A 27,414-nucleotide genomic window follows, 5' to 3' on the forward strand; every position below is an offset into this window, starting at 1 on the left:
TGTCGAACGGGATAAAAAGTATCCTATGTCCGTCTCCTGGCTCTAAGCTACCTCCATACCAATTTTCACTCAAATCTGTTCTTTCGTTCTTGAGTTATAAGTGGTGTAACTAACACGACTTTCTTTTATATATATAGATTAAGATATGCTGGCTTCTAGAAGTTTCAGCGTAGGGCTATCATCAAACTTAAAATAACTTTATTCATATAGTTAACCAAATTATGAGACTCAGCAGAAAAGATGTTAATTTGATTCTAACTTTACATTTACTACCAGTTCGCAAGTGAAGGGTGTATAGCGGGCAAGAAGAACTGGCAGGAAATGCCTAACTCTTTTTAATCTATCTATCGAGCAACCATACATATTTGAACTGAAGCAAATCAATTCCAAGGATTAGGATCATTCGAATAATCAACAAATTCATAAAATGCTTTATTGATTAATTTCCTTTAACAATAGTTTATAATTAATTCAGTGATAATCTTCACAATACGAATACAATTATTATGTTTATGTTTTATGTTATGTATTATGTTTCCCTAAAACAAATATACTGAATTTATTTTAAAACCTTTGACAAATGTTTCAGACAAAAGCTCACTTGGACGTGCTGGCCGACGCGCTGCTGCGATGGGCGCGCGGCCGCTAATCATCCCTCCGAACATTTAGTTCTTGAACATTCCATCAGTGATTCTCAAATAGACTGAGACATTAATGATCCTATTCAGTTATGCTGCGTACCGCATGACGTATTTAGACGCAACCAGTACTAATTACAGACGTTATGAAACATATCAAGTGGTGCAGGCGGCGAATAACCACTAAATAGTGTAAGGATTCCGAAAGCCAGCGAATTGTTCGTTAGCTATTGTGTGTAGTGGTATCAGGCGTTGGAACCTGGTTACGTCAAAATAATCTCTCGGCAGCTATTTCCTCAATGTTTAACTTCTAGCAATTATTAAACTAAAATGTAAGACTGGTAGTCGACATTGTTAGTCGGTAGAGCGTATATGAACATTTTAGTTTATAGCCCTTCATTTGAAATATAAATCTATTTATTGTATTTATTCGAGTAGTTTTAATTACTTTTAATGCATTCCTTGAATTGAGGGTTGTAAGTAAGCGTTCATATTCCTAGGTTAGGTTGACTAATTTGTGTTTATTTTGAATTGTCGGCCTATATTTGGCGTACTGCACATGACTAGCAGTAAGCCATCGATATTCCTATGGTTCCTTTTGGTTATTTCAGTAGGCTTACGATTAACAAACCGTCTTGTTACTAGGCAGCTATAAATGTAATACAAAAGGACAAACGTTATGTTTACTATTTGAATATGTCGATACAAAAATAATTGCCGAATAAGTCAATTATCTTTGATTAATTTTATCTATGTAATGTGAGAATCCAGGAAAATTCGGCGGCATTAAAAACATACCATCAATAATTTTATTTCATATAATATTGTATAACACTTTCGACTTTAAAATATATATTTTTTAGAATCTTACAGTTCGCATCCTACATTAGAAAACTAAGGTTTAGGACTCAGCTATTATTTGTCGTGATCTTATGATAATTACAAAATGTACTAAATTGTGCTAATTACAATTAGACATATATCTGATGTTATAATATAGTTTAAATGTTAAAATATATGTAGTTTATATTATAAAGTAGATCAGCATTTATTGTAATACTAAAATTATCGCACCAATTTGTATGAATAGATATTATAGCACTATTTTGTGTCTAATAGATTATAAAGTATTGTTTTTAATAGTTAAGTGTAGTACGAGTCATTAATATAGGGATTAAGGATGCGATCTATAAGATTATATGATTATTCATTGTGGTACTTAGGAGGCCGATCAGAGGTAGTTTTTGTTTAATAAACACCGATGTGGTCTGTTAGAACCCAGGTTCTTGAGCCATCAGACTCTTCGGTATTTATATTAATATTATTTTAATAAATAATGCTTTGATTTGGGGTACCACAATCAAATTATCATAAAACTACTAAACTTAAGTCTTAATGCCGAAGAAGTTTCTTTAACATGTCAATTTTTTTATTAAACTGTCATTTTTATTTTTATGTCAAAAAATCGTAAAACTCATTTCTCATAAATGACTTTTCGGCAAAATAATTGGCGACGCCTTGTTCTCGAACCATTCCTAAGTGTAACCACTGATTTATTAATGATAAATATAATTATAATAAATATATTACCTATACTGTATTTGCACTCAAAATTTGCCCGTTTCGTATGTGCACAGCAATTTATTGTGATATTTTAAATATTTTAGATTAAGGCGAATCATTATCTCGAATATGGATATTAGTTTGTTTATAAAAATGTTTAGCTCTGTATTGAATACAGGCTATTTCCTTGCTAACCGCTGAAATCTTATGCTGAAGCTAAATGCTTCTTTCTCAAAGCTGCTATTATTTTCCATCTACGCACTTGCACTGCTGTTTACATCGATATAAATGTATGTTAATGGTGTGTATTTGTGATCTTTACCTCCTAGATGTAATGACAACATTTTCAATATATTATTCTCTAATACAATGGGATTGTAACCCTGTAATTGTTTTTCCTATTTCTATTTCACCTGTACCTAACAAACTTCATTTACATACCCATTTATTACGAGAATATTATTAAACGCTTCACGCTCGTTAGACCGTCTTGTTGAATCTAAAGTATTTTCATTATATTTTCTCGTGACGCATAAACACCGCTAACCGTAATAAACATTCGCTCAGCGTGTACCACATCCACCAAGATTATTGTTTAAAAACAATATTTTTCGATCTCACTTGTAGATATTGAAGATGAATGTCACATACGAAATTTTCATAGAAATTCGGCCTTCGAGCTCAAGTTTCCTTGAAGACGTATGATTATTATTTCGCTATTTCTGAATTATATTATTTAAGAGTGCAACTATTTTTGTAGAAACGTATATACGTTCAATTACCACTAGATAGAGATTTACATATTATATTTTCTCATAATGTTATGTTTGCCAAAGACAAACAATTGTAATTAACTATTCTTCTTACCGCACAAAATTAAAAGCATAAACAATTTTTAGAACATTCTATTTACAGAGAGCATAGATGCTAAATTTCCATAGAATTTTCCCAAAGGCATTTTGCTCAGACTGTTGTCATTGCGTAGCCTTTGAATTAAGAATAACTCCGAGAGAATTCTTATGCAACAGTGACACTAATTAAAATTAATTTACCATCTGTACATTTTCCTAGCCTTCGTTATTTTGATCACCTGATAATTCTCTCAGAGAATATTCCTAAACCTTAACCGACGCTAGTGAGTTGCCTAACCATATTCGTGTCAAGCAGCTCACATGACGGTAATCTTATAACGACTACGCTATTTTGTAGGCGTAATATACTTTTGGACTATTTATTACGTATTGTTAATTACTATATATGTTGTATTAAGATAAAAAATCGAAAAATAAAAATAAATGTTAATAATAAATGCCTCAGCCAGATGAAAGAAGTGTTTTAATTACTTAATTTTAGAAACTCTTACAAAGATCAAGTCGCTCTCAATTTTTCCTGGTAGCAAAAACTATAACCATTAAATATATAGTACTATATATTTAATGGGATCCTATAATGCAAAAAAAAAACAAGTGCATTTTTATTATACGACTAAATAAAGTATTTTACAAAATAGATTTTGTGGGAGACCTCGTTTAATATCGATGACCTATGCTATAGCCATTACGTAGTCCCTTTAACAGGCTCCGGCTAAGAATTGATTTTTACAAGCGTTTGCAGCGAAATCATTTTAATTATATAATATATACCTAATACAATACATTGAAAGTTTTATTTAATCTCCATTTCCTCGTCTAGGGTCTTTGATAAAGCGACATCTTTTGAGTGACACGAATCAATTTGTCGCATTAAAAGAAAAGGAAATACAAATACATTCAGGCTTTTATGTGTGTAATTTTATATAGAATAATCCAGTTGAGACTTTAATTTAATTAATTCAACTTCATTATATCCCACAACTCGCAAGTATAGTCAAATGAACTTAACCCGCCATTTGCTCATTGACATTGACGGGTCATTGACTTCAGGAAACGACAGTTAATTATGATGTTGCTATAAAACTACCTTGTTTCCTTTAGCGTAAAACCTAACCAAAAAGGTTAAAACCTTAAATAGTTTTATTTAATAATAATATTTAAATAAATTAACTTTGACTTGAATGGTGAACTTTTTTATACTCCACGGCTAAAATCTATCTGAAATGAAGTAAATAGGATTGGCATTTGTGACTTGGATGAAAATGGGAAACAAGTACTGGCAACACAAACAGCTGTGACATTTCTTTGTTTTCATTCCTATTTGTATTTTGTAGGCATTGTTGTTTCTGTTGGGTATTAGAGTTAGTTGTTTGCTTCTTGTGGTTTATATTATATTTAATTGTTAAAGTGGAAGTGAATGCAACGATGTCGACGTGTGATAGTCAAAGGGCTGAAGCCTCCAGGGATAACGTTTCTCAAAATTCTGTTGACGAGGGTTTACCGCGAGAGCTTAGCCAACTTAGCCTTTCAAGTGGCTCCAGTCCGGATGAATTTCACTGCAACAAAGGGCATTCCGAAGCAACATTAAAGAACATTTTTGGATATTACCAATCACAAAAACTCTGCGATGTAGTCCTTATTGCGGGTACTTGCAGGTAAATTTTATCACAAAGTCTTTTGTTCAACGAAACAAAGATGAGAGATAGGTATATTAAATATAAACTTTTTGTATTTATTGCTAATATGTTTAAAACTTAGTGGCTTAGTTATGACAAATTATTTCTAGTATTTTCTATAAATATTTTTGCACTAAGTACTATGGAAATAATATTTAATATATAATTTAAGTGATTAATAGTTTAATTTTTTTGCTGTAAATATATTTCAACATTCGAAATTAATATTGTATTATTTACAGAATTCCCGTCCATAAGTTAGTGTTAGTATCCTGTAGTGAATATTTTGCTGCAATGTTCATGGGTTCACTACAAGAATCAAAATCATCAGAAATAACATTAGAGAGAGTAGACCCTCAGGCTTTAAAAACTTTAGTGAATTACTGTTATACAGGTATAATAGGTAAGTTCAAATAACTCAAGTAATCTGCTTGTTGTTTTTAGTTTAAACCAAGTATTAACAATGTTTATATAAACACCTCTATTTTCAGAATTAAGTGAAGATACTGTAGAAGTTATATTATCAACAGCCACTCTTTTACAATTGAATGTAGCAGCAAAAGCTTGTTGTGATTTCTTAGAGAAACAACTTGACCCCTGTAATAGTCTGGGTATTGCATTATTTGCAGAGCAACAGTCCTGTCTTAGTTTACACAAAAGTGCTATGCAGTATACATATCAACATATTATGCAGGTAATGTAGTTACTTTTTTTAAAGTATATTAAAATGCATAAGTAAGTTCTACATAGAAAATGTATTTGATTTTGACATACATGATAGAGTACATGTAACTGTTGGCATTCTAGTTTCTAATTACTTTCTATTTACTATTCATTGTCTCTATGGTATTATAAAATTGATTTGTAATTTCTATTGTGAGTCACTGACCTGCTTAATTAAGTGGTTAACAAATGGTTAGTTTTCTCCTAGACAAATAAGTAGATCTACCTCATCTTCCTGGAAAATTGTTTCACCCAAAATGTAGCTTTCGTTTCTATGCATTGTGTGTGACAAACAAAGCTATAGCAAAACAGCCTAATATGATGACTAGCTCTATAAAACTTCTACAATTACTAATTAAAAATGTTGTATTATATGGAATAATAAATTGCAGTTCTCCATATATAGACATTTTTAAATATTTACGAGGCGATTCATAGTGTTGCAATTTTTACATTTATATAATGATTCAACTTCCTGCAGTGCAGCCAAGTATAAACTAATGGAAATTTCCTTAACATTCTGTCATTCATATTTATATTTCTTTTTATTGCATTCTTTGTGATATTTAAAAATAATTATATAATATTTACAAACAAAAAATATCATTAATTTATAAGAAATACAACTACTATATAATTATTGCAGGTAGTTAAAAATGATGAGTTCCTACGCCTGAGTGAAGAGCAGCTGTCAAATCTATTGAATTCAGATGATCTCAACGTAGTAACTGAAGAGAATGTCTTTGAGAGCTTGATGTTGTGGGTACAACATGATGTTGCAGATAGACAGAAATATCTCCCCAATTTACTCAAATATGTAAAATTGCCGCTATTATCATCCGAGGTATATTATTCTTGCTTTATTACATCTAATTTATATATTTTGTCAAGAATACTAAGAATAACATAATTATGGATAAATAAATTAGATAAAATAGGTAGACCTAGAATTCTGTCTACTTAAAGAAATTTAAAGATATAAATATGTTTATCTATTTCAGTATTTGATAGACAAAGTAGAGTTTACTTGTGGTAATGTGGTGGGATGTCAGCCATTGATAATGGAGGCTGTCAAATGGCACTTATTGCCTGAGAGGAGATCGCTGCTCTTCTCTCACAGGACTCGGCCACGAACATCTACTATTGGAAGGTTGTTGGCTATTGGCGGAATGGATGGCTACAAGGTAATGGTCTTTTATTATGTGTTGTTAATATAACTGTCCCAAAATTCAATGATTATTATCAAATAATAATCTAATTTGTACTATGAAAAAAAAATATTATGAACACTGAAAATATTATATAATTTTTTTTTTACCATTGTATAGGTTAGAGAAAACGCACTCTATACACCATAGACAATTTTCGAAAATTTTCAATCACAATTTTTAATTTTCCAATTATATATTCCAAGGGTGCAAGTAACATGGAGATGTATGACCCGCGCACAAACACATGGAGCCCCTATATGCGAATGGGCGCGAGACGACTTCAGTTCGGTGTTGCCGTGCTTCAGAATAAATTGGTTGTGGTTGGCGGACGGGATGGACTTAAAACGCTCAACACGGTGAGTAATAAATTTGTCAATCGGGGGGATGACTTTGATTTTATTACTTTTATGGATAAATCATTTTCTCTTTATTCTTCAGAGATTTGTATTTATCTTAATACATATATATAAATCTCCTGTCACGCTGATGGTCCGCGATGGACTCCTAAACTACTTAACCGATTTTAAATTAAATTGGCACATCATGAGCAGTCTGGGCCAATTTAAGAGATAGGATAGCTTAGATTTTTTATTATAGTCGCAATTATATTGCAAATTATTTATTATTTGATACAATTCTAACAGATGGCGCTGTGTGAAAAGTACCAACGTTTCACATAAGCTATCTACCTTTAACATCAGTTCTCCTACAGTATCCCTTGAATAGCTTACTACTATGTAATATAACAAAAACCTTAGCCACAGCAACGCTTGGCCGAGTCTGCTAGTTTATTTATAAAACTCTATAGATAACTATCCTAATAGACCAAGCCAATACAGTGGTGTCGAGTTTCAAAAAACATCCCCAAAACCTTCTCTTGAAAATGCATCTTTTTTACATGTAAAACCAGGTGGAATGCTTTGACCTGACTTCTTTGAGTTGGAGTACTCTGGCTCCAATGAACACGCACAGACATGGGTTAGGCGTGACAGTATTAGGTGAAGGGCCAAATTCGCCTATTTACGCTGTTGGAGGACACGACGGCTGGATATACCTGAATTCTGTTGAGAGGTCAGTATAGTATTTTTTAATACAGTTGCTCAAAAAGTGGCATATTGCAGGGAGGTATAGCGTTCGGAAAGTGGGCTATTACACACTCGTGCTTTTTCTTTGCCAACTGTCAAAACAATGTGTATTAAAAAGAAAAAACCAACCACGAAGGTTTTATTAAAAAGATTCATAGAAGTTTTTAGTATATATGATTTCTAAATATTATAATAATTGGATTCAATAAGTTTGGTTAGGTTTCTTTTCATTTCATATCAATTAAAAAAATATTAAAAAGAATTTTATAATATATGCAAATACGTATTTTTAAAAAGTTTACTAATAATTGGATTCAATAAGTTAGGTTAGGTTTATTTTATTTCATATCAATAAAAAAAATATTAAAAAGAAAAAACTAACCATGAAGTTTTTACTGAAAAAAATCACAGAAGTTTTTATGATTCATGCAAATATTTTAAAAAGAAGCTACTATTTGTTTAAATATCAGATTTAAAGATTGGAGTTAGATTTGGTTTTCTTTCAATAAAAATAGTCTACTGAAGAATTGGCTGTATGGGCCAAGTTCCCTTTGCCTACGCAGAACTACACTTTCCGAACGCTATACCTCCCTGCAATATGCCACTTTTTGAGCAACTGTATTAAAAAATCTATTTCCAACTTAGTATGTTTTAATATGCATTTTTGAATTAAATTTTTTTTATCGGCGTCGGAAAAAAAATGTTCATGTATCGGTTACCCGTCATCTTTTTCTCGTCACTATCGCGGTCGATTCGAAGCCATTAATAAAAATATATATAATAACGATATTATATAATAATTATTCTATAACAATTATTGAAACTCCAATTCTGTAAAAAATGTTAATTAATTGACAAAAAATACACATATAATATATTACAGAATTTATAATTTGTATTTTTATTTAATTTAGAAATTCTCTTATTTAGCTTTATTTAACCAATTTCTGTAAAGTTGCAGGCCAAGGCCAAGACCTAAAGGAGGTTGTAGCGCCACTGATTTATTATTTTTTACTTCTTTTGGTGCGGTAGGGAAAAATGATGATAGTAAATTTTTACGAAGCACACGCACACCGTCAAAAAAAACAACAAAAATACCCTTAAGTTAGCTATAGCCAACATTTTAGTTTTATTTGTGATATTTAGATAAACTTTAACTTTTAACTAAATAACGCATATAAAAATTTCAATGTAATTAATACCTTTTTTCTATTGTTAGTGTAATTTTTTCTACAAACGTAGAATACAAAATTTGAAATGATTTTCACACTCCAAAGAAGTATAAATTGTAACGCGTTTTAAATAAAATTTTAATAATTATTTATTAATTTAAGCAGAAGAGACAATCAATAAGTCTATATGGTTCCACTAGTACTCTTGAACTCGCATCAAGTAAAAATATATCAAGTTTGGTCTGTTTTTGGAATCCTACAGCTAACATAAAACAATTATACCATAGATATAGCCAAGGATGGAATAATAATAAGGAACGTCATATAACAAAAAAAAAACAATATTTTAAGATGGGACGCGTGCTCTCGCTCATGGACGATGGTAGCGAACATGTCCGGCGCTCGCAGTACGTGCGGTGTTGCCGCACTACGCGGACGTCTTTACGCGGTGGGAGGACGCGACAGCGGGGCGTGTCTCCGCTCAGTCGAGTGTTACCATCCCGCTACCAACCATTGGACGGCCTGCGCTCCCATGAACCGCCGCAGGGGAGGTGTCAGTGTGAGTATCAATCATTAACTAAGTTATTAGACTGTTGGCTTAGTGGTCGTAAGTTCGATCCCCGGCTGTACACTAATGGACTTTTTATGGGCGCATTTAGCATTTGTTCGAACCGTGAAGGAAAGCATCGTAAAAAGTTGACGGTGTGTGTCAGGCACATGAGGCTGATCACCTATATACATGCCTATTAGATTGACAAATGACCATGAAACAGATACAGAAATCTGAGGCCCAGACCTCGAAAGATAGAGCCACTATTTTTTTTAAGTAATTACCCTATATTTAATAAAAATGCTCATGACACATTTTTTCTTTATAGAACAGGGGGCAAACGGGCAGGACGCTCACCTGATGTTAAGCGATACCGCCGCCCATGGACACTATCAACGCCAGAGGGCTCGCGAGTGCGTTGCCAGCCTTTTATTTCTGACCTATGTTCCAATGAGTAATTACGAGACTACATTTGTACTGTGCCAATAGTTTATAATGATTATAATAAGTAATTATTTTTATTGTATAGTTTTCTAACTAAAATAAACTATTTAGGTATGTGCCGCCGATGGTTACCTGTACGCTTTAGGGGGCCACGAAGCCCCCGCAAACGCCACTGGGGGCCGTCTCGCGTGTGTCGAGAGGTATGACCCCATTGCCGACAATTGGGTGCTGCTCGCAAGGTTGTCGTACGGTCGGGACGCGATCGGGTCGTGTCTTTTGGGCGATCGAATTATTGCTGTCGGTGAGTAATTTGAACTAGTGAATCTAGTGTTAGTTGTCAAATTACTTGTGCTTGCCATTTTTTAGTGTAAGTTGTCAAATACATGATCATATAAGACTTATAATTGTAATTTTTAGAGTTAGTTTTTGTTAAATTAAATGTTGTAATACTGTAAGCAGTGTTGGCCTAATGGCTTCATCGTGCGATCTCATTCCTGAGGTCGTAGATTCGATCCCCTGCACCAATAAACGTACATTCTATGTTCGCATTTAACATTGGCTCGAACGGTGGATTTAAAAAAAACAAACACAGGAGGCTGATCACCAACTTGCCTCAATCTCGATCATCACCAGATTGATAAATGATCATGAAACATACATCTCAGGAATTGTAGCGCGTCTGCTTTTAATACTATAAAGCGTTGTTCATACAAGGCTGTTTTAAAATCGCCTGTTTATATCCCCTAAATGCAGGTGAAATGAAATGCTTTGTCCATTAATAATTTATCTGAGCATCAAAATTCTATGTTTAAAATATATTACACTTTATACTTATTGTTTAAAAATGGCTTTCCATAGGCTGCGATGGCTGCCCTTTTTGGGTGTTTCATTTGCGTTAAAACAAATAAAACTCCTTAACCACTGGACAGATTTTGATTAAATTTTTTGTGTGTATGAATTGAGTGAATAATGATTTACATTATTCTATTTTTATTTGTATATAAGGCTTTGCGTCCAGGACTACTTCTGTCGGATATTAATTTTTTTTTTTATAAATTTTCACAATTAATTCCAGGTGGATACGACGGCGTGAAATACCTATGTGTTGTGGAAGTGTATGACTCTGAGTCCAACTGTTGGCGCAAGTTAGCTCCACTAACGACAGGCCGCGCAGGCGCAGCTGTCGTCGCGATACCTCCGCCGAGGTTGTGCTGATATTCGTTTGTGTTTCGAATAACTATTCGTAAAACGACTTTTATCAATTCACTCTAAGTACTTACAATAGACCTCCTTTTTACCATATTAAGCCTAATTTGTGACCCTAATGGTAATGGTTGGTGAAGTCAGTTTCCGGACTTTGACTCCCATAAGGTCTAGGCTCGTTCCAGAAGCACAGAAGTCTCTAAGGATTTCTGTTCTGTTCTTTAGCCACACCCACGCATTCCAGGACTACGTGGGTGACTGATTCCTCTGCACTAAAACAGCCTCTGGCTTAGGACATAAATATTCCTGTTCTTATTATGCTGTGACCAAGGCTACTTCTCTGTATTAATTATTTCTGATAAATATCTACATTTATTTTATCTAACAGATACTTAACAAAATGGAGAACGCAGAACAAGAGAGTCACAAGTTTTTGTCTTAAACACAATTCAGTATTAAATTAACTTGAACAAAGAGGCTTTTTGGGTTTGCTATTGAAAATAACGGAAACCATACAATTCAGAGTTAACTGTGATAAAATTCAACTATTCATGGAAATAGCATTGCAACATTCCGGTACAAAAATAAATTTTTTGGCCATGGTAACACTGAACAATTAGATTTTTCCTAGATTTAACGTGTCACGTGACATGACTATATATAATACTCACTATTTTTAACCATTTTAAAGACTTTTGAAAACATTATTAAAGGTATATATTTAACGATGTAAACTCCACGGACGTCTAATCTGGCAACCCAGTCCCCGTCAAAGCTAGTTTCAAATATGTACGGGTTCAGATGTGTTTGTGGTCTTATGTTAACAATTTTGGTGCATTTATTTTGACGTGTAAAGAAAATTAGGCACCTTTGCTCAAAATAGTTGATTTCTATGTATGATCTCAGTTAAATTTATAGTTTTTTACTGTTCTTTAAAACTTGTATATTCAGTTAATAAGTTTTAAAGAAAGCTAACGTATTATGACGCCATCTATGGATAGAAATAGAAAAATCCTAATAATTGGTTTTATTCCTTAAAGCACGTCAGTATTACGACTATGACCTACAATGTTTTTCTGTGATTTTAAGACTAAAGTATACATTTATTTTATATCCTTTTTTGGCTTTAAGTATATTATTTTCGAATATTAATTTTAGTTTTGTATCTCTTATTTTTAAGTTACCCTCGCTGACTGTTCGAATAGTGGTGCAAATTTTCGGAGTAGAAAATAAATCGAATTAATACTTTTAGCTAATTTTAGATAGATAGTACATTGTAACGGTTGTTGGGTACATAGCTAATAATAATTCTTATAACCGAATAATACACAGAGGCTTCCTGATATTTCGAATTTCGAACGCGTTTTTTGTTTTATTTTAATATAAATAATAGAATTATGAGTGCAACCGCCGTAGGGTTGTAATTTAAAACCACAGACAAAAGATGAAATAAATACGTTTTACACTAGTGATGGTGTTGACCAATCACAATTAAACGAAATGCCGCGTTTCGTCTTATATTCTCTTATATCTATTTATGTATTTCATATTCTCACTCCCCCTTTCCATAAAAAATGGTACTATAGACTTTCCATAAGGCTTGCAGCCCGGCCAGTTATTTTTTTTTTTCAAATTTTAAGTCGTGATTTTCTCAAAATTAAAAGCAAACATAAAAACATTGTTATAAGGGATTGAAATCTTAGCTTCATGAGTTTTCAATTTAAATTTTAGACTGAAATATAACTGTGAATATAAGTAAATGTAATCATTTGTATTTTCGTATAATAAAATGTTCTTTAATAAATAAGTGTTTTATTTACTGATATGTGTAAAATTAAAGACGACTGAATTGTCTTTGGGAATATAAAAGAGAGACTTCGAAAAATGTAATAACACTCTTGTCTATAATAGAATCATATCGCTGGAAACTGTGGCAACTGTTTCCAGGAGTCACTGCCTTTATAATTCATATTGCTTTCTCTTTCTAATATATAAAATAACTTTGTTTAATTATTTTATTTTTTGTATTGTGAAGAACTGATGTGATGATGTGTTGATCCAAACAATAAACTTCATTAAAATACAAGTTCAGTCAAGAACTAGCCGAGACTAAAAGCTATTGCTAATACAAAACAAAAACATTACTTCTGTATGAACTCATGATAGATTGAAGAAGGGCAGTACGAAGTAGGATAACAAAAACTTCGCGGCTGAAGTTTAATCAGTATTATGATTCGTCTTGTGGCTAAACAGGCTTACATTTCACCCCGTTTTGTGTACAATCAACTATTTATATCACACTAACGGACGCGACAGACAATGCCCTGCTTGATATTTCAAGCGATTATTATATTTAACTAAGTACATATAGCACCATCTGCCCGCCTGATTTGTGAATCTTAACCATCCAGGGCGCCTACCAAATGCAGACAAAAAAAAACATTCAAACCGATCTAGCCGTTTAAGAGTTCAGTGACATACACACGTTTAGCGGAATTGTATATATATAAAGATATTATATACCTAAATATTAGCTTATACAGTTTCTTGTCTCTCTTTTTAAAAGTTATTTGATGTAGTGTGCTGATCTATATAGTCTATTACATATTTTACGTTTCTTAAATATTTTTTTTTATTGTTACAATTTTATATGTAATTTATCAACAAAATTTTCTTACATCCTCTCTCTGACGATATCTGCAGCACACATTGTGTCAATGTCAAACGCTATATGGTTGCATCAAAATTTTTTGAATTGTATGGTGGTTAAGTCTAGCCGTTCACGCGTGATGCCCTGATTAAGGAAAATAGGGATTGATTTATATATATGTATATATATTATAAAGCTATAGTCATGCGACAATCGACACAATCACACAAGCCGCGACTTCATACGGCTTGCTTGATACTTTCCCGCCAAACATTTAAAATCTAGTGAGAGAATGTCATACTCTTGATTTGACAATTACCACATTAAAGAACTGTCAAGACTCTAGAAGCGACAGTCATTTGAATTCCAAAGTGTGCGTCTGTTCTATGAAAAAATATTTGTAAATCTGAAATTATATTTCTATTTGCTTTTATAAAATACAAAAAAACATCAGAAAATGGCTTTACATATTCCAAAAGCGCCAGGTGTGCCGCAGATGTTAAAAGATGGAGCTCGGGTAAGTTTATAAATTATAACCAAAAACCCAGGCTTTGTCATGTGCCGCTGACCATATGACCACAATTTCTAAAATATTTCTACTTGGACCATATGAAATGAGAATAAAATGCTTCATTTCAAGCATAGAAATCAAAAACCTTTCAGTCTCTTGCATTTGTGTTATTGAAACTTCTTTCTTACATTCTTAGTGCAAATACAATGGTGCACAGCGTTCCGTAAAAACTACCAAAGTTCTCCCACAAGTCATATTTATAAAAATTCGTTGATGTCTTTCAGATGTTCTCAGGACTTGAGGAAGCTGTCTACAGGAATATTAATGCTTGCAAAGAGTTTGCTCGAAGTGTGAGATCTGCTTATGGACCAAATGGGATGAACAAAATGATAATAAACCATATTGAAAAGCAATTTGTTACTAGTGATGCCGGCACAATTATACGCGAGTTGGATGTAGAACATCCAGCTGCTAAACTCATGGTACTGGCAAGTCAAATGCAGGACTCAGAGGTTGGTGACGGCACAAACTTTGTAATTGTGATTTCTGGAGCCCTCTTAGAAGCAGCTGAAGAGCTTTTACGTTTAGGCGTTACAACAAGCGAAATTGCTGATGGATATGAAAGGGCTCTTGACAAATGCTTGGAAATTCTTCCAGAACTTGTTTGCTTTGAAATAAAGGACTGTAAAAACTTTGATGATGTAGTGAAAGGTATTAAACCTTCAATTATGTCTAAGCAATATGGAAATGAAGATTTTATTGCTAACCTAGTTGGCAAAGCGTGTATTGGTATTCTGCCAGAGAAGACCACATTCAATGTTGACAATATCAGGATATGTAAGGTAATAATGTTGGAATAGTGTGATATTCCGTTGACAAGTTTAACCACTGATTTGTTATTGTAACATTCTCATTTTATTAACTTTGGCCTTTTTTTAACTAATGTAGTTTCTTGGTTTTGTATTTTGTCATGTGCAGAAAAAATTAACTTCTATTAAAATATAAGCATAAATAAATGTATAGAACATTTGTCCAAGTACAACCACTAAGTATACATACATGTAGGTTTCGACAGAGTGCAAAAGTCCAATCATAAATTTGTCATGTTAAAATCAAATGGATTATAATTTAATTTAAACCAAATTTTTCTTTCTAAATCTCTTAATAATTTATGTATTCATAATATTTAGGAAAAAAAGGCTTTTATTAGCACATTGGTAAAATTATATTGACTGAGACTGAGATTTTTAAAGGATTTTTGCTCATATTTTAGTTCCGATTCACCCAGACTAATAATATTTTTTTAATGTCATTAAAAACATATCAGAACTATTTTTTAATAAAATAACCATACATTTTATATTTTATTCAGATTCTTGGAGCTGGTCTCCTGCAGTCTGATGTCCTCTCAGGCATGGTGTTCAAACGTGAAGTGGAGGGAGACATTAGTAACATTACCAAGGCTAAAGTGGCCGTCTACTCCTGTCCTGTGGACATCACACAAACTGAAACTAAAGGCACTGTCCTTATCAAAAGTGCAGATGAACTTCTAAACTTCAGTAAGGGAGAAGAATCTCTTCTTGAAAAGCAGATTAAGGATATAGCTGACGCTGGTGTTAAGGTCGTTGTGGCTGGTGCTAAGTTTGGAGATATGGCCCTGCACTTCTTGAACAAGTTTGGTATTATGGCAGTTCGTCTGAATTCCAAGTTTGACTTAAGACGTCTTGCTAGAACAGTTAATGCCACCGTAAGTATAAATATGAAATTCATGTTTAATAGGTCCACAAACATTTCTTAATTAACTAAGTTACTTTGAATGTTGTAAATGTGAAATATTTTTCAAATTTTTGTTAGCTAAACTGATTTAAAACCAGTGATTCTTTAGGGGGCTAGATCCTATCGCCCACTGGTGAAATAACATGTGATACGTTATTTGATCAGCTTAATCAGTCAACCCCTAATAGGCGTTCTATTATTTTACCTTCGGGCTTCAGCCAAATGTTTCTATGAGACTGGCACTTCCCTGGTCGTGGGCCATTGTCTGTCAGAATACCGGCGTGAAGTGCCGAAAGGTTCCCAAAAGATATGAAGGTTTTATTTTTTACAGATTAGGGTTCAAACGGGCAGGAGGCTCACCTGATGTTAAATGATACCGCCGCCCATGGACACTCTCAACGCCAGAGGGCTGGTGAGTGCGTTGCCGGCCTTTTAAGAATTGGTACGCTCTTTTCTTGAAGGACCCTGTAAGGAGTCGAATTGGTTCGGAAATACTTCAGTCGGCAGCTGGTTCCACACAGTGATGGGGCGCGGCAAAAACTGCCTAGAAAAACGCACAGTTGTGGAACGGCGGACGTCGAGGTGATACGGGTGGAATTTCGTATTCTGCAGAAAAAAGAGAAGCTTCGCCTAGATTCCCCCTTTAGCCAGATCGATTAATATTTATTTAATATTAATCGATCTCGGGACAAACGGAGCAAACCAGCAAATGCACCCGCTTTCACGCTCGCCGTGGACTTCACAAATGTAAGGCTCATCTGCAATATCCACGCTGTCCACTACCATTTAGAGACTGCTAAGCCGGCCTTGATCGCTCGAGAGTCAGATGGTATTGTATACTGATATTTCCGACCCATCTGACATGCTAGAAATTGGAACATTCATTTGTGATACCCTACTCTTCCACGAGTGCCTGTATAGGTCCCATAGCAAAAATGATGAAACTGATGGACTCATCGAGCACATCAAATCACAAGAGATACCCTCCTCGAAAAAATTTCGACCGCTAATATTGTAATGCTTGGTGATTTTAACAAGGCAGAATAGAAAATACCATCCGTATCACCTCGACGTCCGTCTTTCCACAACTGAGCGTTCCTGAAGGCAGTTTTAGCCATGCACCACCACTATTAGAAGCGGTATTATATAAAATAACTAACTTGCCCGTTTGCTTCCTATTACATAAAAGAAAGTAGTAGAATTTTATGTTTTAAAATCTACTTACGCGTTGCATTTACAATTCCCAAGTAATTTCTCCCTGCCAGTTAACATTTTAATAAGTGAAAAATTTAATTGTAGACATTATTATACGTCAGATACAGTAATGGGGTCTTTGTCATAAGATGTTAGATATAGTTAGGTACGATTTCACCTCAATAGCGGGAAGCACATTCGTTTACAAACATTTTATGCAAAGTATAGTTTTACGCAGAACGCGAACTAAAAGTATCGCGTTTGTCTCCACCGGCCATGTTGTAAGGGAGCGTTCAAGTATTACGTCACGCAATTTTTGGAGATTCTTGACCCCTATGTAACACGCCGTAATGTTTTTTAGTACCCAATAGTAAAACGTTTCGTTACCAAGTTTCGCATTAAACCTAAAAGTTGCCATTTATGAGGTGTAAAGTATCGGAAAGTCGAAAATAATAGTCAATAACGCATAATTCAATCCTCGCCCCGCATCGTAACGTTTTAATGTTAAAATGTTTTTGTTTGATTATTGTTATTTTGCGTGTTTCAGTGTTTAATTAAAGAAATAATTCCAGGTCTTACCCCGTCTCACAACCCCAACGGCAGAGGAACTCGGCTACTGTGACAAAGTCCATGTAGACGAGCTGGGAGACACACGAGTTGTGGTCTTCAGTATGGAGAGTTCTGAATCCCGGATTTCAACGGTTGTCATCCGAGGCTCTACTGACAATTACATGGATGACATTGAACGGGCCATTGATGATGGTGTCAACACATTCAAGGGAATCGCCAGAGATGGACGGTAAGTGTATTGCTTCAAAGAGGAATTTGCAAATTGTAGAACACGTGATAAAACAAAGTAATCGTTAAAAATTTGCCAATCATCAGATACGTTCAGATATAAATAATAATTATTGTAGCGTCAAACTGATAAAGGATAATAATATTATGATATAACTTTGTCATTATCTAAAGATTTTTAGTGACGTAATTAACTGATTTGATAATTTCGCATTGACCACTATGCTCTTTTAACGCAAATGATTTTTTATCATATTTCGCAGAACCTTAAAACCTTTTTTAACCCTGTGTTCGAACACTGAATTTTCTATCGTCTTTATACTACGAAACCAGCTTGACCCAAAATTGTGAAAAAGTTTGAAACGTAACTTAACGTAAACTTTAAAATTGCAACCCAATTTTAACGTTCGGATACCGCTAATAGTCTTATATCAGGCAAGTGCTAACTTCGAACTATTTTTCTAAAAAAGTAATTTTATGACAGAAACAATCATACATTTATCTCTAGAACATACAAAGCATTGTCAGCAGAACAGATAATAAGCAGATCAGTAGACGTGTCGCAGTTAGTAGTAGTTAAATCAGACAGTTAATTGAATCTCTAGACAGTTAATTAAATATATTCAATCAAGTCGCTAGCATTCTGATTTAAATAAAGAAGCGTCGAAAACGTTATTAACTAGATGTCTGACCGATGATTTAACTACTTTACTACGACAGACACACTATCATCTCTTCTAATTCTTTGTAGATATTTCCGATCGCGACTTACCTGAAAAAATAAGCTTGTTTTGTACTAAACTAAGAAAGAGAAGCATGCTCTCTTTATTTTCGATCAGGATATTCTCCGAAGAATCTTGGGCTCTGTTTGCGCTGGGGTTCAGCGTATTAACTTACTGTTTTGCTGTACAATCGCGAAAAACTCATTTTTTTACCTTTGACATTAAATAAAAAAAAACCATACACGGGAATGGTGGGGATCTTTTAAATATTATTTATAATTATATATTGAACAATTTTACTGATTTTGATGGGACTTTATGTATCTTCAAATGTCTAAATTGACCGGGTTATTAAAACAATTTTACTTTTTTCTCTGCATTCATTAAACATAAATCTGTCTTATGCACCATTGTAACTAGCCATCCGTCTCTTTCATCGCAACGTTAAACAATATTTGACGGAAAAAGACGAAGTGGTACAGAAGTTAAGAGCAATTAGTCTAATTATTATTTAGTATTACACAATACATAGAAATGTAATAATTTAAAAAAAAGTTTTTTTTTAATCCTGAATATTTTGACAATTTCTGATCAATGCGAAGGCTATCTTATCTGCGCAGTCATCGAAAATGGACAGAAGACAATGGTGTTTTAAATTATCTTTTTTAAGCGTCTAGTCTTAAGAAATCTGAATAATCGTGTAATCTTTGGGTTTTTACACTTACGTATTCTGATATGATATCATAAGCTTTGTGATAAAGTCATTATTTATTAATATTGAATTAATTGTAATTGCATTTTTAATTACCTATTTTATTATTAATAAAAATATTTACATAAAATAATCATAATTAATTACTAATTTAATTAAAATAACAAACAAACACATTTTTATATACTTAACTGCATTTTGAAGAAATATTTAATAAATTACCGGTTTTGTAATTTGATTTGATTGAATATCGAAATTTAATTAACTATCTAGAGATTCAGTTTACTCTCTGATTTAACTACTTTACTGCGACATATATATATATATATATATATATATAAGTTATAACGTTGATCGTTTTTCAAATGGATTTATGTTTGTAATTTAAATAATGTAAATCGCATTATACATATTATTCAATAATTCGTGGCTGTTGTTGTGAGACCGACTATTTACACCTTGCAAAAAATTTGTATATAATATATATTTATATATATAAAATAAAAATATTTTATATTTAAATTGTTGTTCAAAGATTTGTGGCCGGTGCAGGGGCAACTGAAATCCAGCTTGCCCAGAAATTGTTGCAATACGCGGACACATTGCCCGGCTTAGAGCAATACGCGGTGCGGAAATTCGCCGTTGCTTTGGAAGCAGTACCCAAGGCGTTGGCTGACAATTCAGGCGCAAACGCAACGGAAGTTGTGAATAAAATGTACAAGGCTCATCGGGTAAGAGTTCTTGTCTTTTGATTGTTATATATTAATTATGAAATAAAGGCATTTGGGGAGCTCAATGGTCTCTAAACATATCTTTTATAAGTTATGCCCGCCTGGTGTGGCATATTTTTTAATTATTAGTCTGAGGCTTCCACGATTTCAAAGGGACATATATTTTGTCTTGCATTTTTTTCTTAATGGGTACATTTTGGTGGTGTACAAATACCATCTTATATATATCACTGTTTTTGTCTGGTAAAAAAATAATACATATTAGATTTTAAGACTTTATTTCTCAAAAATTTCATTCTGACATGATAATAATACTTCAGACTAATCTTACCTTCAAATAATCATTATAATAAGAATTCGCAATAAACTTAAAAAGTAACCATTGAAATATGAATTAAAAGTAATTTTGTCTAACATATTCACTTATCCAAATATTTATATCATACTTTCAGGAAAACCAAAAAACAATTGGATTCGATATTGACTCTGAAAGTAGTGGGGTGTGTGACGTTAAAGAGAAGGGGGTTCTGGACTTGTACCTTCTGAAATACTGGGGCCTCAAATACGCGGTCGGGGCGGCGACTACAATACTCAAAGTTGACCAGATCATCATGGCCAAGAGAGCTGGTGGCCCCAAACCCAAAGCCCCAGCCGGAAGTGATGACGAATCCTAATAAAATATAAGACTCTGCAGATAACTTCGAATACAATTAATTTTTTACATACGAGTGTTAGGCATTCAACTCGCGAGTTTTAACAAAATTGTCTTTATTGTCGCAAAACTATAATCTAATACTAGATTTGTATTTTCGTATTATCGCTTAATAAGTCATTGACTTTAAAATGGCGGCAAACAAACTATATCATAGAGAAACACAGTTTGATTTTGTTTTTTTTTTAATCTAATCTGTTCACAGCCTATAAAACTGTATTTCCAGGCACTTTACTAACGTAATTTACATAGATGTAATGGCTTGGAATGGTATTGTGGTACAACTGAGAAGAAACTGTCGCAATTTTTTTTTGCAAATATGTCAAAGCAGCCATTTTGTGCCACAGACTTGACACTATCTACTCTGTGGACTTTTACGACCATCTTTCGCGGTATTCAGGCCCTTTAGTTCTTGATACCAAACGCTAATATTATTTCAGCGAGCATTTATTTGTCACATTTTAATTATATTAAACTTTATGATTCAGCCGGAAGTATTTTTGGTTTATCTTCTATTTAGCTTATAAACTAATTTAAAGGTAATAAATAATTATATTAAGTGAATGTTTTATTTTATAACCTTGTTGTGTTATCTTACTTTTTACTACAATTTGTTGGTTAAGTTGTTCTCAGGTTACGAAAACATCAGTATGAACAAATAGGAAAAGTGCAATAGAAAATACTACATACATATTTAGTCACAGTTTAGTTAATAATTATTAAAAATTACTAATGAACTTTTGTGGATGCAATAATAAATAAGTTTAAATGTAAAACTATTTGAAATATTTTTATATGTTAATAAATACATATCTGTTTTTCCTGGTTACGATATTTAGCTAAGATTTCAGATGGATTTTCTCGTAATTTGCTTGACTTCTTAGTAAAGCACTGACGATAATAATGATAGGTTGGTCAATTAAACCACATCATATAAAATGCACTTACAAATCTACGGTATATGTTATAATCTATCCATTCTTAAATATGTATATGACAAACAGGATAAACAATAACATTTAAAAGATGACACCTGTATTACAAATTTTTGGCGCTTTTTTTTAAATAGATCAGCCAACTAGCGAATATATCAAGTAGTGTTTATTCTGCTGTATTCAAGAATTTGGAGAATAAAGTCAAAGAATTTGAATGCATTTTTAAGTCCCAGGTTGTTTTTCACAAACGAAATTTGGTAGATTCTGCTGATTTTAAACTTAATAACAATGTATATCGCCTGTTGATGTGTAGGTACATACAATTCCTAATAGTAATAATATGTAGGGAATTTTAATGAGTATCATGTGATAATTAGTAGGTGCCGATAGTTATATGATAAGAGATTAAATGCTTAGAAAGATAACTTGTCTATAAACGTGATTCATCTAAGCCGTTTGTAGTTGTCGATTTGAATTTTTTGTGATTTTGAGGTTAGTAAGATGTGCGGTTGATTTTCCCCCGGCCCAAGAGCCCTCCAAGGGGACTACCACGCAGAGGATGTTGTTTCCAAAGCTACGTGGCGCAACAAAATCTAACGATATATAATAAATATCTAATACGAATAGAGAATATTATTTTAGAGCATAACATTTTTGTTTGGGTGGTCTTCTCGTATACTACCACATACTGAACTCATATATATATATTTTTTTATTTATGCATTAATTTATTACAGAAATACATTATACTTACAGTCTATTCCAATACGATAATATCGAGAAACATTAAATAAAACATAATAAAGCGCATATTATAGTATTAAACACAAAATATACATAATATCTTACTGTGAATTCATTTATGTTCATTATAAATATATCGAAACTGTCGGAGTGCAATAGACTGGTTCTTGTCCTTGATTATCGCAAATAACCGTCGCCCATAGGTACTAAAAACCCAGTTATTGGAGTACACTTGGGTTAGCTGATCCAATAGCGGGGCATAGAACGTTTGAGGCTATTCGTCCAGTACTTAGTGACTGGGCAAATAGAAAAAGTGGCACCCTTACCTTTCATCTTCTGCAGGTATTGACAGGATATTTTGCTATGGATGTTTTGGGCGATACCTGCATGACATCGTGCGGCAGGAACCAACAACGAACTGCTTAGAGTGTGACGCAAATGATGACACTGCACAGCATACGTTGGGGGATTGTCGTTGCACAACTGTAAGTCTCGTCTGGTTTCCAATTTATTGTACCCCACCATGCCTAAGACAAATAATGCTAGGTACCTACATTAAGTAGTATTGTTCGGTGTATTTGTTCACTCCACATGATGCACCAGCTAGGCCGTATCGACACCAGCCAATAACATTTCACTCAACTACAGCTTCCAGAACGTAATATATTTGGTTAGTATTGCTGTAATATTTTATTAAAACTTTTTAGAGAGTACCAGTTTCAGCAATTGGAAATTAATATCGGTTTTACAATGACGGTTACGTTACCCAATTCGTATAAGTAAAGTATTAAATTGAATTTAAGGAAGGCCTTAGGATAAGGTTTTATCTAAATCATTTTAATGTTGTAAGAATTAAAATTAAATCTTCCGCTTCCGCAAAACTTCCGCCTCGTAAATCGAATCGCTTAGACAAAAATATTTTGATAGCGGCGTGACCTTCTATCACTAGTATTGATCACATGACTAAGCGTGAGCATAGTATTATATTATTATTAATATATAATATTATATATTTCATACTATTTTGAAGTTTCTTTTGGCGCGATCAAGAAAAATGATGAGAGTGAATTCTTACGATGCGCGCGCACAACAACACCTAAATTCGACATCATAAAGTTAGGTCTAGGTGGCATGGAAATCGATAACTATGTTCACGTTGTATATTCTAGTATTTATATATTTAGAACACGTGTTTCGTAACAGTACAATTAAACAGTGTGAATAAATATTGTTTGGGTGTTTTTAAAGCAATTTCATATACGACGGTGATAGTATTTACTAATAATTTATTTATTTAAAGAAAATCTTTTTATTAATTTTAACATTTTTCGTTAAACACTACTGCATTTCAGTTATTTTTTTCCATACGCCAAAGAAGTATAACTTCTAACGCGTATATACATAAGTGCACACACTCTTTTTATTTATTAAAAAAATACAAGGTTGCTATTCGTACAAACGTGTGCCCTCACACTATATATTTACCTGTGTGACTTGATACTCTTCTATTAAAAAAAAATCATTCTTTTGTGATTTGAACTATGCTCTCTAGTCACCATTTATACCATTTTCCTTAAAAAGCTTAAACAACTATACGTACATAATGGATAGAATAGTCAGATAATTGATTATAGTAATCATAGGCCTGGTCCGATTAATAGATAGATAAAACTATGATTTTGATAACGTGTGTATAAAAAGTCATATCGTCTCGTCAGTTGGTATTCAAAATGAAGTTATTAGTAATTCTTAGTTTGATAGGATGTGCGTTAAGTTTTCCTCGGGCTTACGAGCCCATAGAGGTAGACTACCATGGCCAGCAGGGTATCCCCATGGCCTCGTACCTACGCAACGCTGAAGCAGCTGCTGACTTCGACGGCGCAAGAATCGTAGGTGGAACACCAGCTCGGCTTGGCGCGCACCCTCATATCGTAAGTTCATGATTTTCGAATTCTAACAATACATTACAATCTTTTTAGTGTAGGTATTATTGGCTTAAACTTATTTATTTAAGTACTATGTTAGGTTGGGTTTGTTCAATGTATAGGCTGCATTCAAAATTTTACTTGAGTTTATAAAAACATTACAAACTATAGAGTTTTGGTTGAATGACTACAGAAATTACAAAGGTAATTTTGTCTATTTCAGGCTGGTCTCCTTATAGCTCTAACACAGGGAGGAACATCAATGTGTGGCTCTTCTCTATTATCAAACACTAAGCTAATAACTGCTGCTCATTGTTGGAGAACGAACAATTTCCAAGGCCAGTCCATCACAGTAGTGCTGGGATCCCTGCGTCTCTTCTCCGGCGGTACCAGGATCACCACTACCAACATTCAACTGCACAGCAACTTTAACACGAGAAATTTGAACAATGACGTCGCCATAATTACGATTAACCGTGTTGATTTTACCAGTCAGTATTATTTTTTTTACCATTTTTTTGAGTTTTATGTTCTAAAAACAACGTATCTCTTGCCTTTTTTTATATAAAGTGGGCCAACGAGCTTGTGGGACGGGCAGTCATCGCAGCCCATGTACAGTGTGTGCGTTGTCGGCCTTTAAGGGAGGAGTACGCTCGAATTTCGAATAGTTGGAGGTCGTATCAGTCAGGGAAGACCCCTGTCGGTAGTTGATTCCAAAGTACGTTAGTTCGGAAATGGAAATGCCTTGTGAAACGGACTGTGGAAGATTTCCAATCATCAAGGTGTTTTTATTTTACAGAATAACAGATATTAAGACAGTTGTTTCCGTATTTCCTGACATAAAAACATTTAATGAAATAATACTAAAACAGCAGATATAGAATGATTCTATTTACAGACAACATACGTGCCATTGCTCTTCCTTCCGGCCTTTTGGAGTACTTGACATACGTGGGCAACCGTGCTACGGCCGTCGGCTATGGCAGACTGCAAGACAGTAAGAAATAATTTGTTTTTAAAATCTTTACTAATGAATAAGAATTTCCTTAAGTAGTCCCATTTCAAATTCATTTTAATATTAATTATATTTAATACATTCTTTCGTTAGCGCGCCCTTTATCCCTATATTGACAATCGTGAATTTTTCAGGTGGCTCCAACAGCAACGAAGTATTACACCAAGTGTCATTAATCGTGATTGAAAACTTTGTGTGCACTGACATTTATGGGCCAAGTACCATCATCGACTCTACCCTCTGTACTGACACACAAGGCCGCATTGGTACCTGCCAAGGTGACTCAGGAGGTCCTCTTGACTTCTCTTTCCAAAACGTGCGATACTTGGTGAGTAGCTCCTTTTATTTTTAATAGCAGTTCAGGTTAAGCGCCATACTAATACTATTTAGTGGTTAGCTGGAGTAGATACAACACGTAAAAAATGTTCTACATACATATTTATAAATTGAGTTGCTGCCGGCCATGGCGGGTTACTCGCGTCATTTCTTTCGTATCGTTACATTGCCTTAGATAAACATAACAAAAAGCATTTTATTTTCAATTAATTTCTTAGATAACCGGGTTAATCTTAACCATCAAACGCACACAAGCTGTGTATATTAATAAGTACTATCGCCGAATGTTATATATTATTATTCCCTTGCAGATTGGTGTAACATCATTTACATCACAACGCGGCTGTCAAGCTGGTCTGCCAGCTGGTTTCGCTCGTGTCACTTCGTTCCTCCAATGGATCAGAGCTCGTTTATAAATTACCTAGTCGATTTTATAAGTAAAACTGATTTATGTGTATTATGTAAATGTTATGTAATTTAATATGTAATTAAATGATAAATGAGTTTATTGATTTTAAATACTTACGTAAATAATATTAAACATTCATAGATCTAACTATTTAGATGACTATAGAAATTATATAAGCATTCGTCGATAGTGTGTACATGCATAAAAAAACGATATCTCTTTATTTAATATGATTTAAGGTATATTAACATAAAGCACTATCATTATTACTTGTCACAACGTCTGAGTTATATATAGAGGAGGATTAACCGTAAATAAAGAAATATTCTTAAAGAAAACATATATAAAAAACCTGGGCACATATAGGTAGCTACATCGAATATATTATAAGCAATTGAATATTAGTACCTACGGGAATGGATTCGGTATTATGAAGGAACTTCTTAAAATTTAAACTACTATTCGATGAAATTAAGAAAACAAAGTATGTAATAGGCCAAATAGATGTAAATCCCAAATAGACAAAAAAAAGAAAAGTAAATAATTAATAAACTAATTAGAAAAGTAAAAAAGAACTTGGATGGTATCTATGTAATGGGAGATTACTCGAAAAAAGTGCTAGAAAAGAGAAAAGCATTGCAGCCGACTAAGAGGAAAAAGACAACACTACTTTAAAGCCGCTACGATCAAACACACCACTACCGCCCAAAATTCATCAATCTAACACCCAATTCACCTGAATTCTTACCCATGGATGCCAATCGTAGACCTGTAGCTCAGGAACAAAATCTAAACTAGAAATATGCCAAAAATTGTTGAAAACCTTAATTAATTATAACATTACGAATTTATGGGAATTTATATAATTAATATTTAACACAATATGTAGTTAAATGTTACAATAAAATACCTGGTGACATATTAAAACTAAATTATCGTTTTTTTTTATTAAAAGTACACTTTATAAACAAGCATATTTCAAAGAAGATGCTTATATTTAAGATAAGAATGCTTGGAAAAATGCTCCTCCATGGTCCTGCTCCATAGGACAATTACAGAGCCTTGACAAAATCAATTGGCTGCTGATATTTTGGTTATTTCTTGTTG

The 27,414-nt window shown here is 33.4% G+C and overlaps 4 protein-coding genes across 4 annotated transcripts in view; all 4 read left to right on the forward strand.

The window, feature by feature from the left end:
• LOC110998299 overlaps positions 1-3,514 on the forward strand; it is an 82,072-nt gene extending 78,558 nt beyond the window's left edge. The window contains exon 4 of the mRNA XM_045634684.1: positions 590-3,514. Within this exon, the coding sequence (XP_045490640.1) occupies positions 590-649 (60 nt within the window). The 3' untranslated portion in view covers positions 650-3,514. The remainder of the gene's footprint in view (positions 1-589) is intronic.
• Positions 3,515-4,385: 871 nt separating this feature from the next.
• Positions 4,386-12,941, forward strand: LOC110998296 (kelch-like protein 5). Its single transcript, XM_022266852.2, has 10 exons — positions 4,386-4,728; positions 4,992-5,152; positions 5,241-5,443; positions 6,119-6,316; positions 6,474-6,656; positions 6,887-7,039; positions 7,594-7,754; positions 9,292-9,499; positions 10,046-10,235; positions 11,010-12,941. Exons 1-10 carry the CDS (start codon positions 4,499-4,501, stop codon positions 11,147-11,149), a joined length of 1,827 nt encoding a protein of 608 aa, XP_022122544.1. The 5' UTR covers positions 4,386-4,498; the 3' UTR covers positions 11,150-12,941.
• A 1,187-nt stretch (positions 12,942-14,128) lies between these two features.
• Positions 14,129-21,502, forward strand: LOC110998284 (T-complex protein 1 subunit theta). The gene is made up of 6 exons (XM_022266838.2): positions 14,129-14,304; positions 14,583-15,140; positions 15,671-16,045; positions 17,841-18,067; positions 20,036-20,231; positions 20,684-21,502. Exons 1-6 carry the CDS (start codon positions 14,245-14,247, stop codon positions 20,903-20,905), a joined length of 1,638 nt encoding a protein of 545 aa, XP_022122530.1. The 5' UTR covers positions 14,129-14,244; the 3' UTR covers positions 20,906-21,502.
• A 2,835-nt stretch (positions 21,503-24,337) lies between these two features.
• On the forward strand, positions 24,338-26,574 carry LOC110998283 (collagenase-like). Its single transcript, XM_045634547.1, has 5 exons — positions 24,338-24,553; positions 24,771-25,038; positions 25,446-25,544; positions 25,697-25,890; positions 26,210-26,574. Exons 1-5 carry the CDS (start codon positions 24,353-24,355, stop codon positions 26,312-26,314), a joined length of 867 nt encoding a protein of 288 aa, XP_045490503.1. The 5' UTR covers positions 24,338-24,352; the 3' UTR covers positions 26,315-26,574.
• Positions 26,575-27,414: the final 840 nt, after the last annotated feature.

The sequence above is a fragment of the Pieris rapae genome, chromosome 3, assembly GCF_905147795.1.
Source record: "Pieris rapae chromosome 3, ilPieRapa1.1, whole genome shotgun sequence".
Taxonomy (NCBI): Eukaryota; Metazoa; Arthropoda; class Insecta; order Lepidoptera; family Pieridae; genus Pieris; species Pieris rapae.

Coding starts and splice junctions, on each gene's coding strand:
- LOC110998296 (XM_022266852.2), top strand. CDS start 4,499: ATGTCGACGTGTGATAGTCAAAGGGCTGAAGCCTCCAGGGATAACGTT. Junction 7,040..7,593: donor GACTTAAAACGCTCAACACG/GTGAGTAATAAA, acceptor ATGTAAAACCAG/GTGGAATGCTTTGACCTGAC. Junction 10,236..11,009: donor CGATCGAATTATTGCTGTCG/GTGAGTAATTTG, acceptor AATTAATTCCAG/GTGGATACGACGGCGTGAAA.
- LOC110998284 (XM_022266838.2), top strand. CDS start 14,245: ATGGCTTTACATATTCCAAAAGCGCCAGGTGTGCCGCAGATGTTAAAA. Junction 18,068..20,035: donor GGAATCGCCAGAGATGGACG/GTAAGTGTATTG, acceptor TGTTGTTCAAAG/ATTTGTGGCCGGTGCAGGGG. Junction 20,232..20,683: donor AAATGTACAAGGCTCATCGG/GTAAGAGTTCTT, acceptor TCATACTTTCAG/GAAAACCAAAAAACAATTGG.
- LOC110998283 (XM_045634547.1), top strand. CDS start 24,353: ATGAAGTTATTAGTAATTCTTAGTTTGATAGGATGTGCGTTAAGTTTT. Junction 24,554..24,770: donor TTGGCGCGCACCCTCATATC/GTAAGTTCATGA, acceptor TGTCTATTTCAG/GCTGGTCTCCTTATAGCTCT. Junction 25,891..26,209: donor TCCAAAACGTGCGATACTTG/GTGAGTAGCTCC, acceptor ATTCCCTTGCAG/ATTGGTGTAACATCATTTAC.